This window comes from Parasteatoda tepidariorum, chromosome 9 (genome assembly GCF_043381705.1).
Source record: "Parasteatoda tepidariorum isolate YZ-2023 chromosome 9, CAS_Ptep_4.0, whole genome shotgun sequence".
Lineage (NCBI taxonomy): Eukaryota > Metazoa > Arthropoda > Arachnida > Araneae > Theridiidae > Parasteatoda > Parasteatoda tepidariorum.
The window spans coordinates 23,777,641-23,805,292 of record NC_092212.1 but is presented as its reverse complement, the minus strand read 5'-3'; the positions used below and the strand labels follow the sequence as shown (position 1 = coordinate 23,805,292).

The 27,652-nt window shown below is 30.7% G+C and overlaps 1 protein-coding gene across 3 annotated transcripts; it reads left to right on the top strand.

The window, feature by feature from the left end:
* The first annotated feature begins 308 nt into the window (after positions 1-308).
* Positions 309-26,761, top strand: LOC107454785 (alpha-tocopherol transfer protein-like). 3 transcript variants are annotated; one of them, XR_011637682.1, is made up of 7 exons: positions 6,864-6,980; positions 12,657-12,869; positions 15,788-16,033; positions 18,985-19,175; positions 21,902-22,012; positions 22,100-22,210; positions 25,079-25,097. XR_011637682.1 is itself a non-coding variant. In XM_021144240.3 (6 exons), exons 2-6 carry the CDS (start codon positions 12,713-12,715, stop codon positions 25,250-25,252), a joined length of 879 nt encoding a protein of 292 aa, XP_020999899.2. In that variant the 5' UTR covers positions 309-422; positions 12,657-12,712; the 3' UTR covers positions 25,253-26,761. The 3 variants fall into 3 exon arrangements, 2 of the variants coding, with proteins under 2 accessions (XP_020999899.2, XP_020999898.2); XM_021144240.3 differs by lacking the exons at positions 6,864-6,980; positions 21,902-22,012 and adding an exon at positions 309-422 and having other exon boundaries at positions 25,079-26,761; XM_021144239.3 differs by lacking the exon at positions 21,902-22,012 and having other exon boundaries at positions 6,865-6,980; positions 25,079-26,761.
* Positions 26,762-27,652: the final 891 nt, after the last annotated feature.

Below are 27,652 nucleotides of genomic sequence, written 5' to 3'. Positions count from 1 at the left end.
ACAAAATAACTAAAACAAATTTTCACTCCAAACTCCCCAGAATTACATAATAACATTAATATCTTATGAAATACGGCAGATTTGAGCTCAGAAATTATCTAATTTATTTCTTTTATTGAAAACAAAATTATCCGTTTGAAAATATCGCCTATCAGAATAACATGTAGTAAGTAGTTGCAAACTTTTTAACCGGAACTAGAGTAGGTTCCAAGCTCGAGATTGTTATTGTTTACATTCCTATTGAAAACACCATCCATTAAAATGGTCAGAAAAATAAAAAATTTGAAAAGAAAATGCTAATATTACTGAGATAAAAGATTGTATAGTTCAAAGTTCTCTACAGATAAGAATTCAAATCTGATGGCTACTTATTTAAATATTTAATACATTCCTTGGATAACGTTTTGGTGAAAAATAAAGAGGTGAGATTTATCTCTTTGTTATTATTATATTGAAAAAATGAGTTGTAATTTGTAATGTTCTCGTTTTTAACAAATTGTTCATTGAATCGTAAATTTTTCTTCTTGTTCTTAAATAGATTTAAAAATTTAGCTTTTAGATTTAAAACTTACACATTACTGTCAGTTCTAATAAAAAAAGTATTTAATTTTATACCGCAAAACTTTGCGTTTTCTTTTCAATAAGTTGAAACAACTGTAGCTATTGTTATCAAAATGAATTACTTAATATGCAAAGATGAAAAAGATGCTTTGAAAAGAACGATTTCTATTTAAATTAATATATACTCCAATATAAAGAGTTGTACGTAAGTTTATAGAACATTATTATCAATAACAAAAAAATGAATAAATAAATAAGTAAATAAATAGGAATGAATATTTATAATATTTGAAAACTGTTTTCTTTAGCTTAAGGAAGAGGTTTTGGCTTTTTTCGACTCTAATCTATATATATATATACAGAAATAAATGTCTGTTTGTGCATCCATTATAGATTCCTGACCCGTCCAAACCAAAAGCGATGAAATTTGGCAAACAGATATCCTAATTAGAACATTCTACGCCAAACCGTTCGAAGAGGATGAGAAAAAAGCAAAATGGAATTTTCCAATTGGTTAAGCCTTATCCATTATTTAAAATTTAACTACAGACATTTCAATTTTTTAAAAAGTATTTTAAAGAAAACAATAGTGATATTTGTCAGATTATAGTTTAATTTGGTTAAAAAAATTATATTACACGTACTTTAATATTTAATTATTTCTTATTCTCAATGTCTGGTAAATTCAATGAACAACATTAACGTGGTAGCGTGCATGGATCACAGAATTAGTAGTTCTAAAGTTATCTGATACAAAGGGTTTCTTCTCTTTGGAGTAATTGTTTTCAAAAGCGTTTCTATGGAAGTAAATGATTTAATGTCTACGGTAATTTATTTATTTATCTATATTAACAGTTCACCTAATTTTAAGTTTACGAATACACATCTTTAAAACCGTAGTCTTGTAACTTTCAATTCAATCCCGAAGACAAGGGAACTCCTTTATCAAGCATTTGGAGAAATTTTGCCTTTTTGATGTAACTAACAATCATTTGCGTCACCCCCCATGGACAGGAAAATCCAAAAACCTCTCCTGGTTATTCTCCCTTTATATATATTACCTTTTATACTGGATTAAAACTTCAATTATTTAATTTTAAATGTCCAGTATAATAAACACTTCATTTTAATGCTTTTTTTGTTGTTGTAAGAATTGAGTCGGCACTGGTTTATGAACAGCCATTCACGATGAATGCAGGTAATAGGCGTAGACTTTAAAATTATAAAATGATGTATGAGTCCATAAGCGGCTTTCTATCCATGTATGCAGGCTCTGATTTATAAACAGTCACCTTATGAAAGATGGGATACCAGTTAAATGGTTTATTCCTAATTTAAGTCTGTAATTTAAACTACAGCGATTACCTATTTTGAATGTTTTTTTTTATTTATATTAAAATTTAAAAAATGTTTTAATTAACTTTAATTTTTTTTTTATTATTAATTAAATTTTCTTCCTATTAAGGATTTTGCTAGATAAATTTTCACAAACTATTTTTAATAACTAGATTTCTCTCATAGATGGCAGCACTGAAATGTTATTTGCTACCTATTTTTTCTACCAAATACGTATATGTAAAAATTACTTTGTACGATTTAGGTTATAGACACTGTTTTTCTATTCTTTTTCACTAAATTTCCAATTCTTAAATTAGTATATCTATTTTTGAAGCAATTTTTACTTTTGCTCCACGCCGGTAAGTTTGTTTTCTGCTTTCTTTTATTTCAAACTCATTTTCAACTGCATTTTTATTTTTTGTGATATACATTTCTTTCTTCTTCGCGAAATTTTATAAACTGTTAAATTAGTATATGGGTCATTCTCACTGAAAAGGTATAAATAGACTAAAAAAATTTCTTAAATTAAAGTAATTAAAAAAGTGATAAAAATTACATAAATGCCTTTATTTATTTTTGTTACATGTCCTTATAATAATGGTCAAGTTTTCTATTTTATTTTTTACAAGTTTTAAAATATTTTAAATTCTGCCTTGTCCACGGAGGAGATGTAATAGTCAACGGAGGAGACATTTTATGTTATAAAATATAAAATGTTAATAAAGACTAATTCATTAATTATTGGGCACATCTGATATGAGTTTAACATTAATAAGTAAATAATAAAATATTTCATGATTAGAGATAGAGCTACTTCCGATTAATCATGCTGCTATGAAAGGAAACATCCATTTTTAACCTAGGTGTACAATTTCTTAAGTAACTCTTACTGAATATTAATAAATTAAAATGTAAAGACTATTGAAATAAAAATTCAGACTCCATATGAAAGTTGAGTGTTGAGGGTACTCTTTTGTGCCCATTTTATGCAAGTTAAACATACTGTCATCCAAATAACGTTTCTGTTTTTTCTCTTTTCTTCTTGTTATTGTTTCTTTTTTCCCTAGCCACAAACGACTAGCTCTATCAATTTCTAGAAATTTAAGTACATTTTATCACGATTTTTCTGTTAAATCTTTCTCTGGTACAAATTTTAAAGTTTCTTGCTCTTTTTTTTTTATTTTTTACTTTCTTTAAACAATATAGGGTTTTCTTTTAATTTCTGTCTAGCTTGTGTCATACTAAGTTTTTTCTGTTCCCTTCTCTTTTGCATTTGAACATTTGATTGCTTTCTTTTCTTAAATTTTGATTTTGCAATTTTTTTCCTAAAATTTGAAGAGAAAAAAAATGTTAAACATCACAGAAATTATTTAGAAAAATTGCCAATATTTACTTCTCCGATAAGAAAAAGTTAAACTTAATTGATTTTCTTTAAAAATAGAAACAAATTAACACATTTGTTCCATTTTAAAAAATATCAATTAAAAGAAAATAGTTTTTTAATTATTAAAATTGTATTATGGTTATCTAACACATTGTCTCTTACATTGACTGTGTCTTCTCCTCCGTGGACTTGTTATGTCCACGGAGGAGACAAAAACTAGTTCTTGAATTTTTCTGATTTTTAATTTTAAAGTTACAAAAATGGGGCAGTTCTTTTTGTTAAATATACTATTTTTGCAATCTAAAATTCATCTATCAAAAATAAAATAATTTTCTCTTACCTTCTTTATGATGTCCACGGAGTATACGGTGAGAACTTTGCCAAACCCCAGTTGAACACAACAATCCAAAACTGACACCAAAGAGAACAAAAACAACTGATATTTAACATTAGAAAATGGAATGGTTACCCCTCCCAGCAGCTGTCTTATAGGGATTTCGCATATGCTGCCCTTTATTGCATATTTACAGAACTATATTAATTGTCCACGGAGGGAGACATCATTTTTGATGGACAAAGTTTACTAGTCATTTATTTTACAAAAATATTATTTTTTTTAAAAAATATTAAGTGAAAAGTTACTATAAGCATTTAACTAGGTAAAACTACAAAAATCATTAAAATAACATTTAAATTGTTTAACAGGCATTAAAAATTATATTGTGCCACAGACGTAGGGACGTCCACGGAGGGCATTTTGAAGTCATGCTTATTAAAAAATAAGAATGAAATATTAAATACATTTAGCAGAAATGCATATGACTTGTTAGTTACGAACTTCACGAAAAATGATAAAGAAAAATATTAAGAAATCTGCTGTATTTCCTAATAATATTTATTACTCAGGGACTTAAAAAATCACCTTTTTGTGAGAATGACCCATATCTACTTTCAAAATTTTTAAAAACTTTTGCTCGAAACCGGTAGGTTCAATTTCCGTTTTGTTTTGTTTCAAACTAATTTTCAACCGCATTTTTATTTTTTAGAGACATACACGCATTATAAAGAGTATTTTTTATCTTAAGATTGTGGTGATAGGTTCGCCGCTCATCGTAAAATCAAGTTTATTTCATATTGTTATCTGTTTGTCTTTAATCAATTGTGTTTTTACTTACTTTTGAGAGAACTGAAATAAGAGTTCTGACGTCATCATATTAGAATTGTATAAATACCAGCACGCACATGACAGCCTGTCAGTATTTCTCTCATCATCAGCTGTGATGATGCTTCTTGTAAATCAAACCAACTTGTATATAAATGTAAATATGTTTAATAAAATATTAGTATCTCAAAGGAGCTATCTTCGCTTACCTCAATGGTGACCCGGATGTCTGACGATACAAGTAACTTTTATTTTTGATCTTTCCTGTTTTTGGTTCTTGGATTAATAGGAAACTGCAACTATGGCGTAATCATCTGCAGTAAAAATTCTAATCTTCAATATCACTGATCCACACCTGTGGTTCCATATGGTCGAAGCAACTTTCCAGCTTGCGACACCGAAGCCGATTACGGAGAGCAACTAGGAGATAGAAAGCCTAGTGAACTCGTGCGCACTATGCAGAGAAGAGCTGAATCCCACGAAATCTAAATCAAAGCGAGAGCTTTTCAAATTTCTGAGAAATTAAAAATAAATAAAATTCCAATGGTCGAAAAGCAATTATCTCCAACAAAGGAAGAAAAGCAAATTGTTACAAAATCTGGTCGCCGTGTGCATTTCCCAAAATATTTTGTTAAAGAGTATGGAATATAAAAGCATCTAAATATTTTGTATCTATTAATTGTATTCCAATTTCCAAGTTAAATTTCTTTCTTCGTAATTAAGACGTATATTTGAATTTACTACTTTGTATTTTATGATTGTTTTTAAACAATCATTATTGGTATCGTGACTTTGTCACTGGGGGGATACTGTGTGGTGATAGGTTCGCCGCTCATCGTAAATTCAAGTTTATTTCATATTGTTATCTGTTTGTCTTTAATCAATTGTGTTTTTACTTACTTTTGAAGTGAACTGAAATAAGAGTTCTGACGTAATCATATTAGAATTGTATAAATACCAGCACGCACATGACAGCCTGTCAGTAAAATATTTCAAAATGAAATGTATGCAGAGGATAGCAAAATCAGACCGATTGCGCTCTTCCTAACGAGTGACGCAATTCTCTCAAATAACTTCAAAATTGCACAATTTAAACCCTAATATCTAACTTTCTCTTTAATTTAATTGAATTAAAAAATGGCCTTTTTTAGGGCCTAAATTTCTCCTCAAGTCTCTTAGTTCAATTTTTTACCACCATCAGTACTGGCGCTGCAAAATCAATTGCACCCAGGAAATTCCAGCCCCGCCCAGATCCAAACTACTTGACCAATCAGATCCCAGCTCCTCCCCCAATATGATCTTAATAGTTCTCTTGCTAATTCTTTTCCCTTCTAGATTCACATCAAGACGTAAAGCAACTAATGACCAACAAGCTGAAGATGAAGAGGTAAAAGGCCCCTTCGGGGCCTGAAGGCCTCGGCCAAATCAACGACGACGACAGCCTGTCAGTATTTCTCTCATCATAAGCTGTGATGATGCTTCTTGTAAATCAAACCAACTTGTATATAAATGTAAATATGTTTAATAAAATATTAGTATCTCAAAGGAGCTATCTTCGCTTACCTCAATGGTGACCCGGATGTCTGACGATACAAGCAACTTTCATTTTTCATCATCGAATTAATAGGAAACTGCAACTATGGCGGAATCGTCTGCAGTAAAAATTCCCATCTTCAATATCTCTGATCCACACCTGTGGTTCCATATGGTCGAAGCAACTTTCCAGCTTGCGACACCGAAGCCGATTACGGAAAGCAAAACAAAGTTTAACTACTGCCTCGCCCATCTACCTCCTGATGTAGCCGCAGTTGTAAGGGACGTCATTATAACTCCTGACGNAATTGAGAAAAAATATATGCACATTAGGGGTCGTAAATAACTATTTTAGAGAGGTACGAGCAAAAATGCGAATGAAATCTGATCTGTATTTCTAATCTGTATTATATATATATATATATATATATAGTACAATGAAAACAAAAAGGATAAAAGGAAAAGAGAGAGGAAAAGTCTTCTTCTTCTCTTCTTTTTACATTTACTTTTATAAATTTGTGTATTTCTCTTCGAGATAAGGTAAATGCTAATTTCAATTATTTTTCAACTTATATCAATTCGGTTTTATACACGAAAGTTCGTTAATTCAATAAATATGAAACAAAAATAATAAATTTATTACAGAAATATAGAGGGAGGGTTATACATTTCCTCCAAAAAATCAAAGCAGCTAAAAAGACTGACAAAGCTGAGATTATTGACGTAATTAGATTGGATTTGTTTAGGGAAAATCAAAACGAAACCTCGTGTACTGGACAAAGAAAAATGAGAGAACGAAGGGTCTAGGGATAAGAATTTCTCAAAATAGGCGCTTTATGGATAAAATGTTGCGTTTAATTTATAGATATTGATACAAGAAAATTGAACATTTTATAAATATCTATTGAGATAAAGAGTAGCATAGTCCAAGGCTTTCGGGAGATAATCTAGCATCATATCAGATGATCACTTATTTCAGTACGTTTGTTGCAAAATAAAGAGGTGAGATTTATTTTAAGATATTTTTTGAAATCCATATATTTTTATTATATAGGAAAAAAGGATTGCTTTGTATTTTAAAATATTTCATTTTAACTAGTGCATTGATTTGGACTTTTCTTTTTGTGCCTAAATAAATGCTTTATGAATTAAAAATTTCATACTAACTGCTACGTTGCTGTAAGTTTTGTTAAGAATAAGCAGTACTATTTATTGATAAAAGCATATATGTATTACTCAAAATGGAGGCAAAAGTTCAACAGATTCTAATAAACTACATGCGCTTTAAACACTAGATACGCTCAAAATCATGAGTAAACTCGTTGTAAGTAGGAAAAAAAACCTAAACTATCAAAATATCTATATATATTCAAGTCAAGCTTGTTACTAAATAAAATGAAGGGTATTTGTATTTTGCAAAATAGTTAAAAAATCAAATATATATAATTCTCTTACGTGGCTCCCAAATTTTGACTGTATTTCTTTTCCGCCGGTGGCAACGTTTGCTTTGTTTTGTTTACGTTACCATTTCTCTTACACGGCCACAAAAAAAGCCTCATTACAACTCCCCGAATGGCAACCCTAGAAAATCGACCAATGATTGCCGCTAAAAATGTCTCATGCTAAATCTAGCTGAAGTGGCTCAACCTATAGCACTTTTAAAAACGGAAACTGAAATAACCAGAGAGCATCAGCTGCGGCAATCTCATACTATTAAGCTAGGCGGAAGTGAGTAGTCTTTGTCGATAGATCTCTATTTTAGTATTTTGTCGAAAGCGCTTTTTTTCACGAATTTATATATTACGAATTTATTTGACGATTTCTGATTTATATCACGAATTATACTATAGCACATTTCTAATAGGTTTAACGAATTGCATGATTGCAGATTTGATGAATTGCAGATTTGAATGATTGTTTTGAATTCTTAGAATTTTGTGCATTTGCAATGTACCTAAGTTAGAAGCGAGCGAAGCGAGCTTGGTTTGCGAAGCAAACCATATAGGATTGCGTGGCAATTTTCGGGGGTTGGCGAGCGCTAACGAGCAGGGGGCGCAACCCACTAGTTAATTCATAAGAACTTTAATCTATTAATAAGCAAAATGAATGAAGACATATGAAATTCTAGAATAAATTAACTAGTGATAACGAAGGAAGAACAATAACTAATTTAATTTTATCGAAAAATTGCAATTGTACAAGTATGGTGAAAATGCTTTGCAATTAATGTTTGGCACAATAAACGTTTAGCATAATTTTATTCGTATTTGATAAAATTTTTATTTATATTTTAATTTTGAAGTGTGTACTATTGAAAATATTAAAACATGTGTAATCTCTGAAGAAAGTTTTGATTTCGTCACTATTTTATAATGAACATTATTTGCTTACCATTATTTTTTAATTATCATTACAATTTGGAACTTGGTCTCAGTTCCAAGGTGTGTCACAGCTTCAAAACTGGGGGCATTGTTTGGAAAGTGTTTGATAACCTAATAAATTAACGCAATAAAAAACACATTACAATATGATAATTTTGATTAATCATAAATATATATGTTATCAGCTAAATAAAATTGCTTCTTCATTCTCTGCTTCTCCATGAATCTCAAAAAATAGCAGGTATAATGTCTATGGGTGACTGAAATAATGTCAATTAAAAAAAAATCGATTAGGTTCCACTGAATAAAAAGGTCACTAAACAGTAAGAATTTTAACATTTAGAGTCGTAGATAATTTATAGATGAAATTGGATCCTGAGAGGCACCGTTTGATTGCAAAAGGTTAGCAAAAATTTTAATTTGGAATGAAAAAATAAAAAAACGAACTAGGAAATAATTAATGCTTCCTTCCTTTAAAGCTCATAAAACCCTTTAAACTAACAAATTTGTTTAAATTTTAAAACAGTGAAACCTATCTCAGAAATTACTGTTCAAGTTGTTTATGTTTTTGTTACTATTTTATTTCTTATATCTACGACACAAAGCATTGTAACGAAACTTTAGATTTCTAAAATTTTTTTTGAAAAAAATGCTTCACTAGAATGCTAGTCTTGCATCTTAAACGTGCAAAATCATCAGTAAAAACGTTATCATAAGTGTACAAAATTGCAACAAAGTGTTTTATAATGAGCGTAAAGTTGAGTAAACAAAAGTTACAAAAATATATAATTTAACTAATGTATATTTCTTTAGACTGCTCAATTTTCATTTCCAACATGCAAAATCAGTATCAAAAAGTACACAAAAATGTTTAAAATGAAATTTTTTGTGGCAAAAACCTCTGGATTCATGCAAAATGCCCTCGGTCAGCGATAACCTAATTTATACCAAAAGTGCCCCTGCGAACTACCAGTAGCTATCAATCGACGCTTTGTTTTTTGCAGTTTTAGGCCCTCGGTTCCTAAGGTTTTTCGGCTATAGAGCCATTAATGTTTGATCCTCTTTCGGCGGAATTATATATATATATANTAAAATGTGCCTTATTTCGATTAAAAAAAATATATAAACAAATAAGAAGCAGTTATATTTAAGTTAATGACCTCGAATAAAATTTATGATAAAGCCATATCACTCTAACTCTTCGTGAGGCAGAATTTTTATACACATATATTTTATTTGAAAAATCATAGTAGTTGTCACAAACGTTGTAAATGGATCATCTTCTGATTGTTACCACTTTTAAAATATTTTGAAAATCGCGAAAATCTTATAAATCAAGGATTACTACAGGTGACTAAAAATAAAAGCAGAGATGAAAATTTGATTCATTTTTTTTTTAAATTCATTTTTTTAATTCTACCACCATAACATACATTTTCAATTATTCATAGTTAAAGCGGAAACCTTTAATAAATTGAAATAAATATTCTAAAATTCATATTAACAAAATATCCTTACATAAAGCTGTAGTAATTGTAATGAGGTGTCCCGGGTTGGAATCACAGCGATGGCTGGTCGATTCGAATTCCGCACCCGGCTCGCACTGACCACAGTGCTGACATGAAACAATAACCTCGATGGTAGACGGATGATGGGTTAGAGTCCCCTTGCAATTAGGCTAACCGTAATTTTCCTCTCCCTGTAACACAAATGCGGGTCAGCTTCATCATAAAAAAAAAAAATCCTCTAAGAAAGCAAATTTCTCCCAATACTTGATGGTGTTCCTTTGTCTTTCGGATTGAGCTCAAAATTACAAGGTTACGGACTTGAACATTGGCAGTGGTAAACTCGAAATTGGATCGACTGTTCGTTTTCAAGTTTATTATTTTTTGTACATTATTTTTGTAGCTTTGGGGAACACGAATTCAAATTTTGCGTCTTTTCTTTACGGGAACCATTTTTTCCCAGAAGAAACTAGAAAAATCCAGTACTTTCCATATAAAATTTTTTGGTTAAGTATAGAAAATTTTTGATCGCGTATTTGAGTACTCGAGAAAATTTCTCAAGAATTCTATGCCTACAATGTAACCGTAGAAGTGAAAATAATGAGAATGGGAATAATGACTATAGCATTGAAATATCATCCCTCCTAGTATATCATCAAAGAAAAATAGAAGAGACTAAGTAATAGAGGTTTAAAATTAAAACATTTTTTTTTTGGATGTAGTAAGATTATAACAAAAATGTTTTCACTCACTGTGGGGAAAACTTCCCCACTACCCCTCAAATAACCATAAATTTTAATAATTTATATTTTATTAATTAATAATTATTTATTTTATAAACTTGTTCGCTTCAAGAATAAACAAGTAAGAAGTAACTGTCGGCTTGTTTTAAGCGCTTCGAAAACTGGCCCCCATTTTCAAGACTTAAGCCATTTAGTGCCTTTTATATTTTTTTGCTTATCCTCTTAAATTTTGACTCAGTTGAGACCGCTAACAGCACTCATGGGAGTATTACCCTTTCCCTTATCAATTTATTCTCAGCCTCTGAGAAGAGGGTTCAACTCTTAATCCCCATCTTCCGAATAAACTTTCATTTTTTAAAAAAACTTTCCTAAAACCAGGAGTTTTGATAACTCTTTTTTAATTATTTGCTAATAAAGTTTGGAATGTGAGATTTCCCCACTATTTTACATTTGTTATTCGAACAAAAATAGTTTGCATCCTTATGCCCCATCTCCTAAAACCAATAATTTTTAAATACGTCTATTAATCTAGTTTAATATTTAATAGTATATATAGTATTTTTTGTTTTATGTAAAGGTACTATTAATTCTAGTTTAATATTTAATAGTACCTTTTTAAATTTTTAAGGAATCAAAATTTAGAATATGACTCTTAATATTTCGATCCGAATCAAAAGTTTACATATAACAAAACAGTCTAACAAAGTAAAAAAGAATGGACAAAAAAAGTTTTATTTAGCAAGTTTAGCATGAAATATAATAGACTAGGTATAATAGCCTTTTCTAATAATAACCAAGTTATTTAGAAAATTATTTTAATAATATGCTGCTGTTGGTCTGATGTTCTTGTACACGATTTTACTGAAACAAAGTGGTGAATTGTATAAGCCTTCGAATTATTTAGAAATAGTAATGATTAAAATCCTTAGAAATTGAATTTATTAAATCAAGAAACGTACAGTTAAAGATTATAACTCGAAAATATTTATTCGCTGTCCGGAGCAAGTTGGGATCTCTGATAAGCGATTAAAATCAATAAAATAATGAGAATTAAATTTTTTGAAAATGTTTTCATGATTTTAAGTTTAGATTTGTTTTAAGACTGTTTACATTTGTTATCTTAAATATAGATAGTTTTTTTTTGAAGCAGGACTGCCAACTACGTTTTTTGTAAAATAATTTATATAGTTGTATTTAATTAAAAACTAAAGCTTTTAGAATCTCTGGTAATTTTTCCTCACCACAAAAGAATTAGAAAATGTTGTGCTTTATATAAATTTTTGAATTACTTACATATAGTGGTGAGAAAATTTTTTTGAAGCAGATTTATGAAACTTAGTATCATACATAAAATATAAACTTAGCTACTAATTGAAAAAAATTCTCAAAAGTTGCGAAAAGAGCAAACCTTTTATAGTTAATAATTTTCGTTTCTAAGAACATCCTATTCGCAATTGTCAATTGTTGTCAGATCAACATATTATATATTTCTAATAGAACGAACAAATCTGATATCTAGATTAAAGAGAGGAAAAAAAGAAAATATTAATTTTTTTTTCAATTTTATTATTTATTTGATTTGACAATAAGAATAAAAGTAGCATCTTGCCTTAAAAATAAAAGTAGCTTAAAAGAAGTAGTGTTCTAAACATCATTAAATAGGTTTTGAACAGTTTACAGTTACTGATTGAATATGGTTTGCTCCGTTCTAATTAGGTTTCAAAATTAGCTAGAATAAATTAGCTCAAAATAACTGTAAAACAAAGATTTCTTCTTCATTTGTGATTATTCCAACTTATATACTTGAGTCTATTGTAAATTTTAGCTTTTCGACTACACCATATTTTCGTCTCAAAAAAGTGATTACTTTAAAAAACACTGCTTCACAGTTTTCCTGATTAACTATTGCCATCTGTCGACAAACTTTATAACTAATTCTGAAACCGAATGAGAATAAATTTCTGGTCTCCAAAGCAGAACTTAGAAAACTGCACTTTTTTGTTCTTTCTTTCACCGGTACACCTGGTACAAATCATGATCTCATTTCAGTACATTACCAGCGTTCACATTTCGACTATCCCATTATAAGGAAACAACAGCCAATTATGGAAAGTAACTACGACAGTATGATGACAGCTTCTTTCTTACCTTACCGGATGGGTTACCTTACAGATTGGATGGTGAAAAAAGCAGAAGAAGAACTGAATGAAACTGATGAAATTCGTGCACACTCTCTCACAGAACTCAGGAAACTGATAGCAAGTATGGGGTTGAAAATTTTTATTTTAATTAAAACATCTCTTGAGTTATATTCTATGTCAAGTAATGCTCACAGTCCCTGAAGTTTGCAATATTAAGCCTTCGGCAGTAATTGCTTCTTTTGTTAAGCTATAAAAGAAAGTTTCAAATACATAATTCTTCTGTAATTTTAAAAGATTGAATTAAATAATCTCGATTAATAATTTTTTTTAATTTTTAAATTAATTTTAAAATTGCATTATAAGAATACGGAAATTATTTTTTTAACGAAATTATTTTTGCTCCAACCAAACTTTCACTCGGTTATGTAGTTTTGTTTATATTTTTAAGATTGATTTAGAAGTAATAACTAATTTTGGTCGCATTCTGTGAAACTTTCAGTTAATGTTGTAACCGAAGAGCTTAGGGCAATGTATAGTTCGCATATTTATAGGGAACAGTGGTAATAGGCTTGAAAGTAAAGTCATGACGATTGAGAATATATATACGAGGGCTGTTCAGAAAGTATCAAGACTGAATTTATTATGCAAAAACATACATACATAAACAGGTTTTGAGTGAATCTCCTTCGAAATATGCTTCATTGGCAGTAACACACTTGGCACAACGATCTTTCCAGTCCTCGAAACATTTCTAGAGCTCAGACTTTGGGATGGCCTGAATCTGCTGCGTTGAATTCTGTTTTATGCTTTCAATGTCCTGAAACCGGTGCCCTTTTAAGGTATTCTTGATCTTGGGAAAGAATAAGAAATCAGGAGGTGACATGTCCGGTGAGTAGGGAGGATGTGCTATGTTCCGTGTTTTGTCCACTGATTTACGACCCTCCTTGAATTGCTGGAACCACTCGAAAACCCGAGCACGACTCATCGTCTCATCTCCAAAGGCTGTTTTCATCATCTCGTAGGTTTCGGTGCCCATTTTATCGAGCTGAAAGCAAAATTTGATACAGATTCGTGTTTTCACACATTTTCTGTTTTCGACGAACGCACGCAAACACTCTACATGAAAGAAATCAGTGTGACTGAACGGCGCGCTGTACGGACCTGCCGATTTTTGTGAGACGAGGTGAAATATGCGCGTGCATGATGGGCACAGTCCTACCGCTAAGGGTTTTCTGGAACAAATAGAATAACTTCAGTCTCGATACTTTCTGAACAGCCCTCGTATATATTTATATATATATATATATATATATATGNAGTCAAGTAATGCCTACAGTCCCTGAAGTTTGCAATATTAAGCCTTCGACAGTAATTGCTTCTTTTGTTAAGCTATAAAAGAAAGCTTTAAATACATAATTCTTCTGCAATTTTAAAAGATTGAATTAAATAATCTCGATTAATAATTTTTTTTTAATTTTTAAATTAATTTTAAAATTGCATAATAAGAATACGGAAGTTATTTTTTCAACGAAATTATTTTTGCTCCTACCAAACTTTCACTCGGTTATGTAGTTGTGTTTATATTTCTAAGATTGATTTAGAAGTAATAACTAATTTTGGTCGCATTCTGTGAAACTTTCAGTTAATGTTGTAACCGTAGAGCTTAGGGCAATGCATAGTTCGCATATTTATAGGGAACAGTGGTAATAGGCTTGAAAGTAAAGTCATGACGATTGAGAATATATATACGAGGGCTGCTCAGAAAGTATCGAGACTGAATTTATTATGCAAAAACATACATACATAAGCAGGTTTTGAGTCAATCTCCTTCGAAATATGCTTCATTGGCAGTAACACACTTGGCACAACGATCTTTCAAGTCCTCGAAACATTTCTAGAACTCAGACTTTGGGATGGCCTGAAGCTGCTGCGTCGAATTCTGTTTTGTGCTTTCAATGTCCTGAAACCGGTGCCTTTTAAAGGTATTTTTGATCTTGGGAAAGTATAAGAAATCAGGAGGTGACATGTCCGGTGAGTAGGGAGGATGTGCTATGTTCCGTGTTTTGTCCTCTGATTTACGACCCTCCTTGAATTGCTGGAACCACTCGAAAACCCGAGCACGACTCATCTCCAAAGGCTGTTTTCATCATCTCGTGGGTTTCGATGCCCATTTTACCGAGCTGAAAGCAAAATTTGATACAGATTCGTGTTTTCACACATTTTCTGTTTTCGACGAACGCACGCAAACACTCCACATGGAAGAAATCAGTGTGACTGAACGGCGTGCTGTACAGACCTGCCGATTAGTATGTATGTATATGTATTTCTAGAGAAGTATTTCTTTATATACATATAAGTATTTCTCGAGAAATGTGAAAAAAATGAGTTAGTATAGAAGTCTTTCCATAATTTTTCCCAACCCATATAGATGCCAACCTAGTACCCAAAATATTAAAAGTGATAGCAAATTTTACAGTGTGCACTCGTATATTATTTTCCAAACAATAAAATTTGCTAATAAATTATTTCATTTTTCCAAATTTGTTTCGGTGAAAACAAGACATAAATAATGTAAGTAAAATATTTTGATCCAAAACGATGCATTTGTGATGTTTTTATCATCTAAACAACTTAGCTTAAACCCTGATACCAAACTTATTTTTTCAAAATGTTACTTTACAAGTGTTGCGCAAGAGCAACGTTGGCAGGGAGTGAGTTACATATTGCCAGTTTATTTCTTAATGTTAAATATGTGTTTATTATGCCTAAAGAAACCAGAAATGCAGAAAAGGTAGAAATAAGATAGGCTCAACATTTAAAGAGAAATCCCATAACTTCCTAAAAAGTAGAAATGCCTCTATTGTTCTATACTATAAAAAATAGTATAATAAACAACTCCAACTGATTTCTGGTACAATAGCTAAAATGATGAATGAATATTATTTTAACTACTGTATTATTTAATGTATCGTTATTTTTTTAGAAATTCATAATATAATTTTTAGCTTTATAACATTATACAAATATGTCATATTGCAGAAGAAAAAAACCTGGATGTTTGGACTGATAATTCTTATTTGCTGCAGTTTCTACGAGCAAGAAAATTCGATTCAGACAGAGCAATGGAACTCATTCGCTGTTTATATACAATATTGAAGGATAATCCTGATATATTTCCTAAGAAACTTGACACAGACAAGGCAATTAGTGTTTTTGAGACAAATGTTGGGGGTGCTTTCCCTTATAGGCATTCGGATGGGGGCGTCATCGCTTTTATAAATATAGGTGAGTTAGTACAATATTGTCATTCATAAATTTTTCAACGTTTAACCCTTCATAGGGCCGTTATTTCTAGTAGTGTTGTGTAAAACTAGTTTTGAATGGAGATAGATTCATGAAAAATAAATTAATTTAGTTTATTAGCGATACTAGCGATAACATAAGATTCTAATCTTGTTCTAAGGCAGTAAGCCAAATTAGATAAGTTTGTTTCTCATGATACTAATTTTTCAAATTCAATAGCTTTCAGGCGATGAACAACACCATGATGGAACCACTAGAACAGGGGTGGCGAACCTTTATGTATCAACGTGCCATTTTTTCTAAAAAAATGTTTAATTAGGTCATAGACGTGCCGTCAAATAATTATTGGGAAAATAATAATACTAAATACTATCAACTCAAAACTCTTCATTTACTACGAAAAAAAAATACATTTTGCAATGTCTCAGTTATACACGTAATTCAACTTAAAGTTAAGTCAGTGTGACTTCTGTTGTTGAGGATTAGAAGACAAATAACTTATATTAGGGATGTAAGATGATAGTTTAAGCAGAATGCATGCTGAACTGGAGTCATCTGTCAAACGGTTTCTAAGCGAGTCTTCAATGTTATTCTTATCTGGAAATAATGACTAGCAGGCATAGGTAGATGGAAATATTGTTAAAATAGCACGATTCTTCAATTTCCAACCAATCGAATTGGGACAAGTTCAATTTATCAAATGAAGTTATATCAGGGTACATAATAAACTTGAGTGTTTCCGATAATTCTTTGAACTGAGAAAATCTCGCTGAAAATTCACTGATTGTAGAATCAATTACAGAAAAAAATTCTTCAGTGACTGTTTCTTCTCCTGGTTTTTCAAGTATATCTAAATCTTTGATATTTCTTTTTAAGTTTGAAAAGTACTTGTAGCTTCTTGTAATAATATCGTTCCTGAAAATATGCAGTTTAGCGTCAAAAGCGCGAATGAGATCTATCATGATGATAATTGTTTTATTTGGGCCTTGAAGCTTCACGTCAAGACATTGAAAACGTTGGCATATGTCGTCTGTTAAAAACATCAATTTTGAGAGCCTCATAACATCCAACAACTGTGGGTATTGTTCAATTTTTCCCTCATTTTGCAGAAACAGTCTGATTTCTTCCAAGCAATCAATAAATCTTTGAAGTACGTTACCGCTGCTCAACCAGTGAACATTATTATACATCAGTAAGCCATTATACACCAAGTTGACTTTCTCCAACAAAGCATCGAACTTTCGCTTATTAACGGCCTGCGACGAAATGAGGTTGACTATTTTTGTAACTACCTCCATTACATTATCAAGAGATGTTAAACCACTCCTAGCAGACAAGGCTTGTTGGTGAATGAGGCAGTGGAATTCAAGAATCGAATGTCCTACGTCTGTTTGAAATAAACTTATGAAACCACATTTTTTGCCCACCATACTTGGAGCACCATCAGTTGTTACTGAAACAGTTTTTTTTTTTCAAATAAACTTCTTTCTCAATAAGTCAATTTAAAACAGCCGTACAAATATCTGTGCCCTTTGTAATTGTTAACAGCGATGTTATCTTAATTAATCCTTCCTTAATGACGTTTCCTACGCAATATCGAGCTAATCGTGCAGATTTAGTAATGCCAATGCTTTCGTCAAGACATAACGATATAAAAGGAGCGGAGTTAATGTCAATTTTTTGTTGATCTGTTACATTTCCGAATAGTTTTAAGATTCTCTCTTTTATTGCATTTCTAGATAGAGGAGTATCTTTGATGCGCTGAACTATCTTATCTTTTTTATCGAAATCATCAAAAAGTGAGGGCGCACAAGCTAACCAGGCTTCCTTCGAAAACTCTCACACTTGAAAAGGTCTTTATGTTAATATAAGATAACGCCTTTCCTTAAGTGTCATATTATGTCTTGTACAGTTTTTGTTTCACTTTCTTTCACTCGCATAGCTTAATTGTTCTTTTTTGTATTTTATTAATCATTAACTGTTAATTTTTTTTGCTTGTTATTTATTGTTAGCTTGTTTTTTTATGGTTAATAATTGTCATTTTTTGCAAAAATTGTTAATATTTTGTTAATAATTATAAATTTTTTTTGTTCGTGTTTTGTCAATTTTAATTTAATTGTTAATACGTTTCATAGTGAACTTTGTGATCGGTGGAGTGCCCAAAATATTCTGTAGCGTGCCATCAATGGCACGCGTGCCATTGGTTCGCCATCCATGCACTAGAAGATCTTGGTAAATACCAAACCCATTATCTAACCAATTTAACGATGCTTTGACAGATTAACATCCAATTATGACAAATGTTTTCTATTTACTGCCATAATCAACTATATAATCAACTATATAATCCCCCCTTTCAGCAGGTCCACAGGTGCGGTGCAACAATAATTCTGATAATAATTGTGGCTACTAGGCCGGGATAGCCTGGTCGGTGGGGTGCCGGGCCCATGTCCAAGAGTTCGTGGGTTCGGTCCCGGCCGTTCGATGGTCACTGATGCACGTTAAATCTGTCGAGTCTGAAAGTCCTCCATGTTCCCATAACAAATCAAAACTTCTGGGGGTACTGATCTAGGAGTTTCCTTGTCTTCTGGATTCGTTCAAAATTACAAGGCTACGGCGTTGAACATTAATAGTCGTAAACCCAAAAATTGGGTCGGCTGTTCAACGGCGGTCATAAAATAAAGTAAAAATTGTTTAGATTATAATGATCACTTTTTTAAGAGTGGATTTAGAAAATTATACCTATTCCAAATATTTGGTAAGAAACAGGAGCATAGGATGGGTGGAATTTATAAATTCTGTGATTAACCTTAACTAGAAATGATGAGATGAACAAAAGCTCTATAGAAATTATTAAAGCATAATGCAGAGAAATTTTTTTTAATCATATTTCGTATTTTTTATTCGCTGTAACTTTATGCGTCTCTTTCCAGCGAATTGGAATCCTGATCAAATTCCAATACAGCTAGCTATCTCAGCAGTGACAGCTATGTTACTTTCTTTGGTAGAAGATCCAGCAACTCAAGTGTGTGGAGTTCATATCGTATATGATGCACAATATAAGATGAATCATTTACGTGCGGTCAGTTTGAGATACATAAAGTTTTTCTCAAAATTACTTAGAGTAAGTAGCATCATTTCTCCATAAATTTAGTGTTCCATAACCATATTGTTTATACTTATATAATGTTAAAATAAATGAAAACTTGAAAATGGTTAAATGTATCGAGATGAAAAGTAAAATTCGACACATAAATAGTTTTTTCTTAAAAGCTATCCGATGATGCCAAACTCAATCAGGGAAAAGGGTAACTTTGAAATCTTAATTATGAACTCCTATTTTTCACATTTCAGATTCGGATTCTCCAGAAAAAATTAACTCTATTTAGTTACAGGTTTATGTATTTTTCTACTCAGATGAGCCTGCAACCGAGAAATAAAAAAAAGATAATCTGTGTAAAACGGTGATAACTCGAGATCCATCGGATTAAAAATAAAAATAAAAAAAAATAATAATGTTTCCTTATTTTTTTGAAAAAAAAAAACATCGATACACATTTTTCCTAGGTGTTTATTAATCTGATGGGATAATAAGTAAAAATAAATAAAACTAAAGATATTTAAATATATTTTCGGAAAAAAAGAATTGATCCTAAATTTTTTACCGTGTCTATTTTTATCTTCTTTATCTGGTAGACCTCGAGATTCCTCTTTTTAAATAGCTTGTCTAACTTTTCTTGGTTACAGCAAAATGCATAAGCCCACAATGCATAAACTCAAAATAAGTTTTTTAAATATTGAAAAAACTTCTCTATTTACTCTATGTAAGCAATTTTTGCTCTGGGCAACAGTTGTTTTGGAAGATTTTGTATGCCAAAACTGTCAAAAAGTTTGAAAGATCATATTTGAAACTTTTTGAAATGGTGTCCTTTTTAACAATGCAAAATCTGCATCGACCAAAATAAGCGTAGGAGTAAAAAATAATTTCCTATTTCAATACTATTATAATTAAAAAAAACATTTCTATATAAATATTTTTTATTTTTATTATATAACCGTCGTTCAACGCCGCAGTCTCATAATTTTGAACCCTATTCAGAAGACAAGGGAGCTCTTGGATCAAATATTGGGAGAAATTTGTCTTCGTGGAGGACTTTTTGATGGGATTAACCTGCATTTGCGTTACATGGAGAGGAAGACCACGAGAACCTCCCACGGTCAGTTTGACGGTAAAGGGACTCTAACCCATGATCCGTCTACCACTGAGGTCATTGTGGTCGGTACAAGCCGGATCGGATCCGGTTCACCTCATTGCTCTATCCCCTGAGCCATCGCGTCATTTTATAAAAATATTACTGCAATCCTATATAATGATTTAAAAACTGCTGGTATTAAAGACTACTGTAACCGAAGAGCAACCGACCTAAAGTTTCGGATAGCCACAGGTGAAGTGTGCCCATCTGCCACGCACTGACATTGTCTTTATTCTACATTTATTCTTTGTGATGCCCATATATTCAACTATTGCACAACCATTTCCGTGTCTCTATGAGACATATTAGATCTGATGAATCACTGAGAGGTCTCCAGGGCCGGTGCTAAGTAGCAAGTACAAATCTACAGTAGCAAGTACAAAATTGCTGTATGAAAGATAGAAGGAAGTTATTAACTTTTAACACTCGTTTTGGTTGATCCGAATTTTTTTTATAAAAATGACATATCTCTAAAAGCTTCGAGTATGAGCTTTTAAAATTTATCAACAGTTTTACCATAAAACTTCCACCAAAACATTTGTTGCTAAATGAAAAATTGTTTACATATAGTAAGTATGGAAGTTTTTACATCATTTTGATCAACCCTTGTTTTTAAAATAATAGTGAATTTTGAGGAACACGAATGGTTTCTTTCTCCATGATAAATTTCCAGAACGAAATAATTGAGTTATCATTCTTTTATTTCTTGTCCTGACAAAAAGTTAAAACTTTTAAAAACTAAAATTTTTTCGAACACTACAAATTCTTCACTTACTTTTAGCACTTACTTTACCTCCTAGAAGAGAGAAGGATTCAGCACGGGTTACCATAAGCAAGAAATTTTATCTCTAAGTTGTCCAAACGTAAAAACATCTTTCAAATTTTCCCCAACTGTGCAACTTAGTAGCCCGAACATAGTGTTATCTTTCTTATTTCCTCCACAGCGTAGTTTATGCTCGTTTCGTCGGTCTACTAAATTGATTCGGGATGAGATCTTTCTCTTCTAGGAGATGTTGGTTTAAGTTAAAGTGTTTTAACCCTTTTTTCATAATGGCCCTCTTGACGTCACTATAAAGACATGAATGTTCACCTCCTTGGCAGGGTTGGTTTAACACAGTATAAAATACATGCTATTAAAGAAGTTATAAATTCAGCAATTTATTGCGAGAAAGATTACCAATTCTATTGTGAAAGTAATACATTCCTTGCTCTTCTAAACAAAAAATTGTTTACACTAGAAAGTTTGAAGTGTTTTTTTCTTCATATCTCATAATTCAAACTAAGTTTTAAGAAATAGTTTTGAAATTTTTTACTCATCATTAACACCATTTTGGTTCATCATGTGCGTAGTGTTTGAAAGTTATTTTATGTTTTCAAGTTGCCAAGAGTTGCCTGCAAATATTTCCTTTTTTGCGTAAAAGCATACTTTCATAAAAAAATTCCAAAAATTGTTCAAATATAAAATAATTGGCCATTAGGTATTTTTAATAAAATAACGGAATGATTAAAAATATACTATATTGAGAAAAAAATGTGCAACAGTTTTTTTTTAAAAAAAATTATTCAATAATAGTTTGTGAAAAATTTTTTTTTTCAGGAGAAGTTGGAATTTTTTTATTTTATCGTAGGTGGTAAGCCGTGAAAGTTTGGGCATTAAACGTTTGAAATAACCTCTTATTCCAGTTTTGCTTTCGTTGCAAAATTTGGAGTAGGTTTTAATTATATCATGTATTTTTTAAATGCTTTTATTTTTATAAAGCAAGTTTCTTAAAATAATTTTCATCTCTATTTATAGAATATGTTGCCCGTTAGATTCAATAGTGTGCATATTGTCAATGAATCACCTATCTTTAGATATCTATTCAACATGTTGAAGATCTTCCTATCTGAAAAAATACGGAATAGGGTAAGACTTACATTATTCATTACGTAAGTTATAAAGTTTTGTTTCCGTTATTATATAAATAGGGATGGAATTTAATATTAATATTCTGCGAAATTTGAATTTTTTGTTTTAAATTTACACTTGTTTCATGATTTCTTTTCAATACTACACTATAATCAAAAAAGCATTCCAGTAAAAATACTTCAATCCTATAGAAGTACTTCAAAATTGTTGGTATTCAAGTTAGAAAGAAGAATCTTTCAAGTTAGAATCTTTCAAAATGAGCAAACAGTTTTGCCGTGTAAAATCTGAGAAGACTGTTGCTGCCAATCGAAAGATTGTTTAAGCAAAGTTAGAATGAAAGTTTTTTCCATAATTTTGTTTCCATATTTTATGCACACAGTGTACAAAGTAAAATACGGACCAATCTGAATAACTTTTGATTTAATGATCAGGTCTTCATGTTCTAAAACTCAATCATAATTGTTAAAAGGGGTGATCTCAAATATGCTAATTACTTAGTGCAAACGATGATTTAAGTTATAAAATTAGACACAAAAACGTACTTTCTCTGAATAAACATACCTTTCTTTCGACGGATTTGCATTTCTGACCCCCAACATATAGGAAGTAGCTGCAATGTGGAAATTAGGGTTCCCTTAGTTTAATCAGGATCAATCCAAAGTTTGTACCCCTTAATGATGATTTTTTTTGCGCATTTCACCATACCTGGAGAACATTTTATGCAAACTGAAAAAATTTTGCACACGATTAGAAAATTCACTTATCCAAAGATAATTCCTTACAAAAAATCAATTTTAGTAAATATTTATTATTTTTTATTATTTTATTAAATAATATTCGATAGAATATTGAATTGTATGGTATAAAGTATTTTACATCAATTTCAAGTAAGTAATTTTATATGGAAAAGTACAAAATGTGAGCAAAATCGATTTAATAGTTATTAAGAAATCAAATCTTAAATATACGACTTTTTTTTAAAAAAAAATTCGATTCATTAGGATTTTCTTAATATAATATGCAATTTTTTTTCGTCGCGTAAATTTATATACATTAATTTGATGTTAAAAATTTCATACCTTACAATTTAAAATTCTTTCGTGTAGTATTAAATAAAAATAATAAATATTTACTGAAATTTATTTTTTTTTGTATGGAATTATTTTTAGATAAACGAATTTTATAATTCGGTGCAAAACCTTTTCAATTGACTAAAAATGTTCTCAAAATAATGCGAAATGCGCTAAAAGTAAAATTAACACAGAGGGGTTCGAAATCTGGTCCGGTCTACTGACCAAACTATTAAGCCCATATATCCCAGATTGTAGATTCAATTTGATTAGTAATATTTACAAGGGGATTCTTAAGCATGATTTTATTTATCTTGCTCGTCCCTGGGACCTTAATGTAGTGAAACTTAGATTTAATAGTACTCACTAATTTTTCTAAACTGGCTAGTTCAATAGTGTCTAGGTGATTTTTTGAAGAAATAAACTTATAGTAGGTACCCAGAATCTCAGCCTCTTAGGAACTGTCATATGGTTTGTCATTTAAGGAAAATTGTTTCTCCATGGCATCCACAAATATTTCACTTTTATCACTGTCAGAGTATGTTTTATCACAGGGTTCATTCAGAGGCATATTTGTGGTCTTTGTTGAACGCACCATTACTCCATCCGGACTTGTACAAAGTCGCTAAACTTTCCACTTTGTCATCCCCAATTATCCTTTTTAATTCCTTCCTTCTCGCTCCCGTGAAAATGACGGGGTGAGGTTTCGCCTTCTATTTCTGTCTCCCGTGAAATTTCCGGGTTGGAGTGTTCAGTAGTAACGCGCCAATAAGAATTAAACTAATTCATTTCTTCTTCTTAGAAAACATTTTATTTCTCATTTTATCCACTAATTGCCACTACCATGATATTTTTAAGCTAATTGTAGATAGTTAATTTGTTTTGAACTAGATGTCAGCACTAATCAAATACGTGTATTTGGCAAAATAGGCACTTTTATGACCGTTTTCTTGAAAATTAACCGATCGTTAAGGGGTAAAATTCTGCTATTTGTGTTTTGATGCTTTTAATAAAGTTGCTGACTTGGCTCTTGATGGCTGGGTCACGGGTCCTCTCATACTTTTTCCTTTGATCATTTTTTATTTTAATTGAAAGTTTTTTCTTAAAGGAAAAGTACTGATTAACATTATTCTAGAAAAATACAAGTTCGAAACATTCCAATATTTCAAAAATTATCCAGACTTTTCAAAAATGAATAAAATAAACATTGTAGCTTAAATATTGTCAATAAATTTTCTTTTCTTAAATACTTTAGACACATATTGATTAAGTTTTGAGCATTTTATCTGTGTTTTATTTTCAAAATTTTATAGCTGCCAATTTTTATTTTTATACTTGAATTGAAAGCAAACCTTTTGATTTCCTTTTTATTCTTGGATAAATAAATTTAATTTATAATGATTTAAACTACCACAACACACAAATTCGTAATAGATAAGATAGATAATATTGACACACGATAGTCTTTTGAATCACTGTAAAATACAAAAATATCTAAGTGTAATTGATTTTTCAGTTTTATTTTATTATCATTGAGGATAACCATTCTTCATAAGTGGGCATAGATTGCGATTCAAATTTTGGGCTGGAGGTTGATTCCCAAACTTTGGACAAAAAATTCGCATTTTTGATTCAAATTTTTTTTTTGTAGTTTTATTCAAATATTTATTTATTTACTTTACTTTACTTTTAGTTATTTTTTTTAGTGTTCTGAAAGTAATAATATATTTTAACATGAAATAAACAATATAAATGACAGTCTAAATATGATGTTTTTTTAAATTTTTATTTATAGTTCCACTTCCATGGGAGTGATATGAAACAGTTACATCAGTACTTACCTAAAGAAATTTTACCTCCTGAATACGGTGGCGATAATATAAATTATTCTGCAAGTGAGTTTTGTATAAAGGAGTTTAGCCCATTCGTCAAAAAATACAGTGAAATGCATCGAAAAGGTTATTTTTGATAAAATGTAAATATTTTCCGATTTTGAATATATAACGACACAATCAAAAATCAAAGAAGTATTAGAATAAATTTAAGCAGAATACTCTGTAAAAAATGGATACTCGATTATCACGAAATTTTTGCTCGTTTTTGACGAAAACGTTTCCTGATATATGCTCCGAGCAAAAATCTAGCAAAAACTTTTTGGGTTTGCGACTGCTAATGTTCAACTCCGTAGCCTTTTAATTTTGAACCCAATCCAGAAGAAAAGGGAACTCCTGGATCAAGTATTGGGAGAAATTTGCCTTTGTGGAGGACGTTTTGGTGGAACTAACTCACATTTGCATTACATGGAGAGGAAAACCATGAAAACCTCCCACGGTTAGCCTGACGGTGAAGGAACTTTAACCGATGATTCGTCTACCATTGAGGATATTTTACGTCAGCACTGTGGTCGGTGCAAGGCGGAAGCCGAATTTGTATCGACCAGCCAATGTCGACCAGCCAAAGGCGAGCTCTCTATCCCCTGAACCATCACGGCTCACGAAGTAACTATTGTCACTTCCTACGGGAAACGAATTTCGTCAAAATTAAGGAAATATCTCGTCATTTTATTTTTTTCCACTAAAAAAACTAGTACTGCCTAAAGTTTTTAACTGTTCCAATAATAATTACTTTAACTTGAGCACCAATAAAAAATAATAAAGACAGCTATGAGCATGAGAAGAGGGAAATATGGAATAATGAGAAGATAGAATAATTAGTGGAAACGTTCCCGAAATCTTCAGGATCCTTGTATAGATGATAATTTTTATCAAAGAAGCTGATTCTCTTTGTAAAAAAGCTAGCAATACATTCTGTAGAAATGCTAGTAACTCATATCATCAACTCTTTCAAGATTAGCACCATAACAGACGATTGGAATTTATCTGCTGAATTAAATTTTCTGAAGAGAAAAGAAATATTAAAAAATGTAGACCCACAGTAAAACTTTTATTAGTACTCTGAAATGTCCAAATAACAAAAAAAAAAAAAAAAAAAAAAAAAAAAAAACAAACATATTGATCAATAGACAAAAAAAAGAAGATTTAGACTTGTTGTAATCGACAATAACAAGAGATTTTTAGAGAATTGGTGGAAGAATATTAATCTTAGACAGAAACGATTACAGTTCTGTTTTTGCAGAAATGAAAAGTTATTTATCCATTCCTTCATTTAAGGTTTTTTTTAAATATTTAATATTCCTTTTTCAACTAACTCTATATAGAGCCGGTTTATGCTTTACATCATTACTTTCTCTTGATTCTCTTTGCTGATTATCATCTTATAATTAAATGCATTTAAAAAGGAAATTGCCCTAAAATCTACTGTGGTAGTTTGAAGAAGATGAACTTTTATGTTCCTCAAATATGACTGATGTGAAACATTTCAACGAATTGGCTTTGCAATAAAACATTTTAAATGAAAATAATAGAATATGCAAACATGTATTATAAAGAATAAAACTGGTTTATTTATTTATTTTAAATGAACTGTGTCATCTTGTATTTATTCATTTAAAATATTTTCTGCAAACAAAAATAAATTATAATGTTTTGCATTTCATAAGGACTTTGAAGCAACAATAAGCTAATGGAAGAATTTACCCCGACCCACCCTTATTTAGGGCATGCGTTTATTAAAATACAAAAATCCAGAAAACAGTACAAACATAAAATGCATAAAATACACATCAGACATGGCAACAGCCCATGAACATGGCGGTCTTAGAGCAGCTAAAATCATGTAAGGTGATAATTATTAAAACAGCAATATATTAAAAGTGTCAATTAAAAGAATAATTCAAAAGAACAATTTAAAAGATAAACGTGCAAAATTTACAAAAGAACAAAATTGTAAAACATTTAAAAACAGTACTTTTAAAACCAATTAAATAGTACAAAAGTAAATAAAAATAAAATTGGAGCAAGTAAAAGAAGAAGAGTTTATAAAAGACATAGTAAAAAAAAAATGAGACACCCAAGCTGGAAGGAACAAGTTCCGAGACATTAAAGACCGTCCCCCAATACATCCTCTNTTACTTTGTTCAAAATAAAACTATTTAGTTATACTTTGAACTAACATTGATTATATATATGATTAAACTAACAATAATTAAAATAAAAGCAAAGTAAGTCTGTCAAATTAGCAACGACTACATTTAAGTTACCGCTTTTTATTTAATTGCAACTTGATTCTGATTTTGTACAAATGCTTTTCTGAATCACCCGTCCCCAAGGGGTTAAAGAAATACAGTGAAATGCATCGAAAAGGTTACTTTTGATAAACTGTAAATATTTTCCGATTTTGAATAGATAACGACACAAAAAAATCAATTAGTTTCAGTATTAGAAGAAATTTGAACAGAATACTCTGTAAA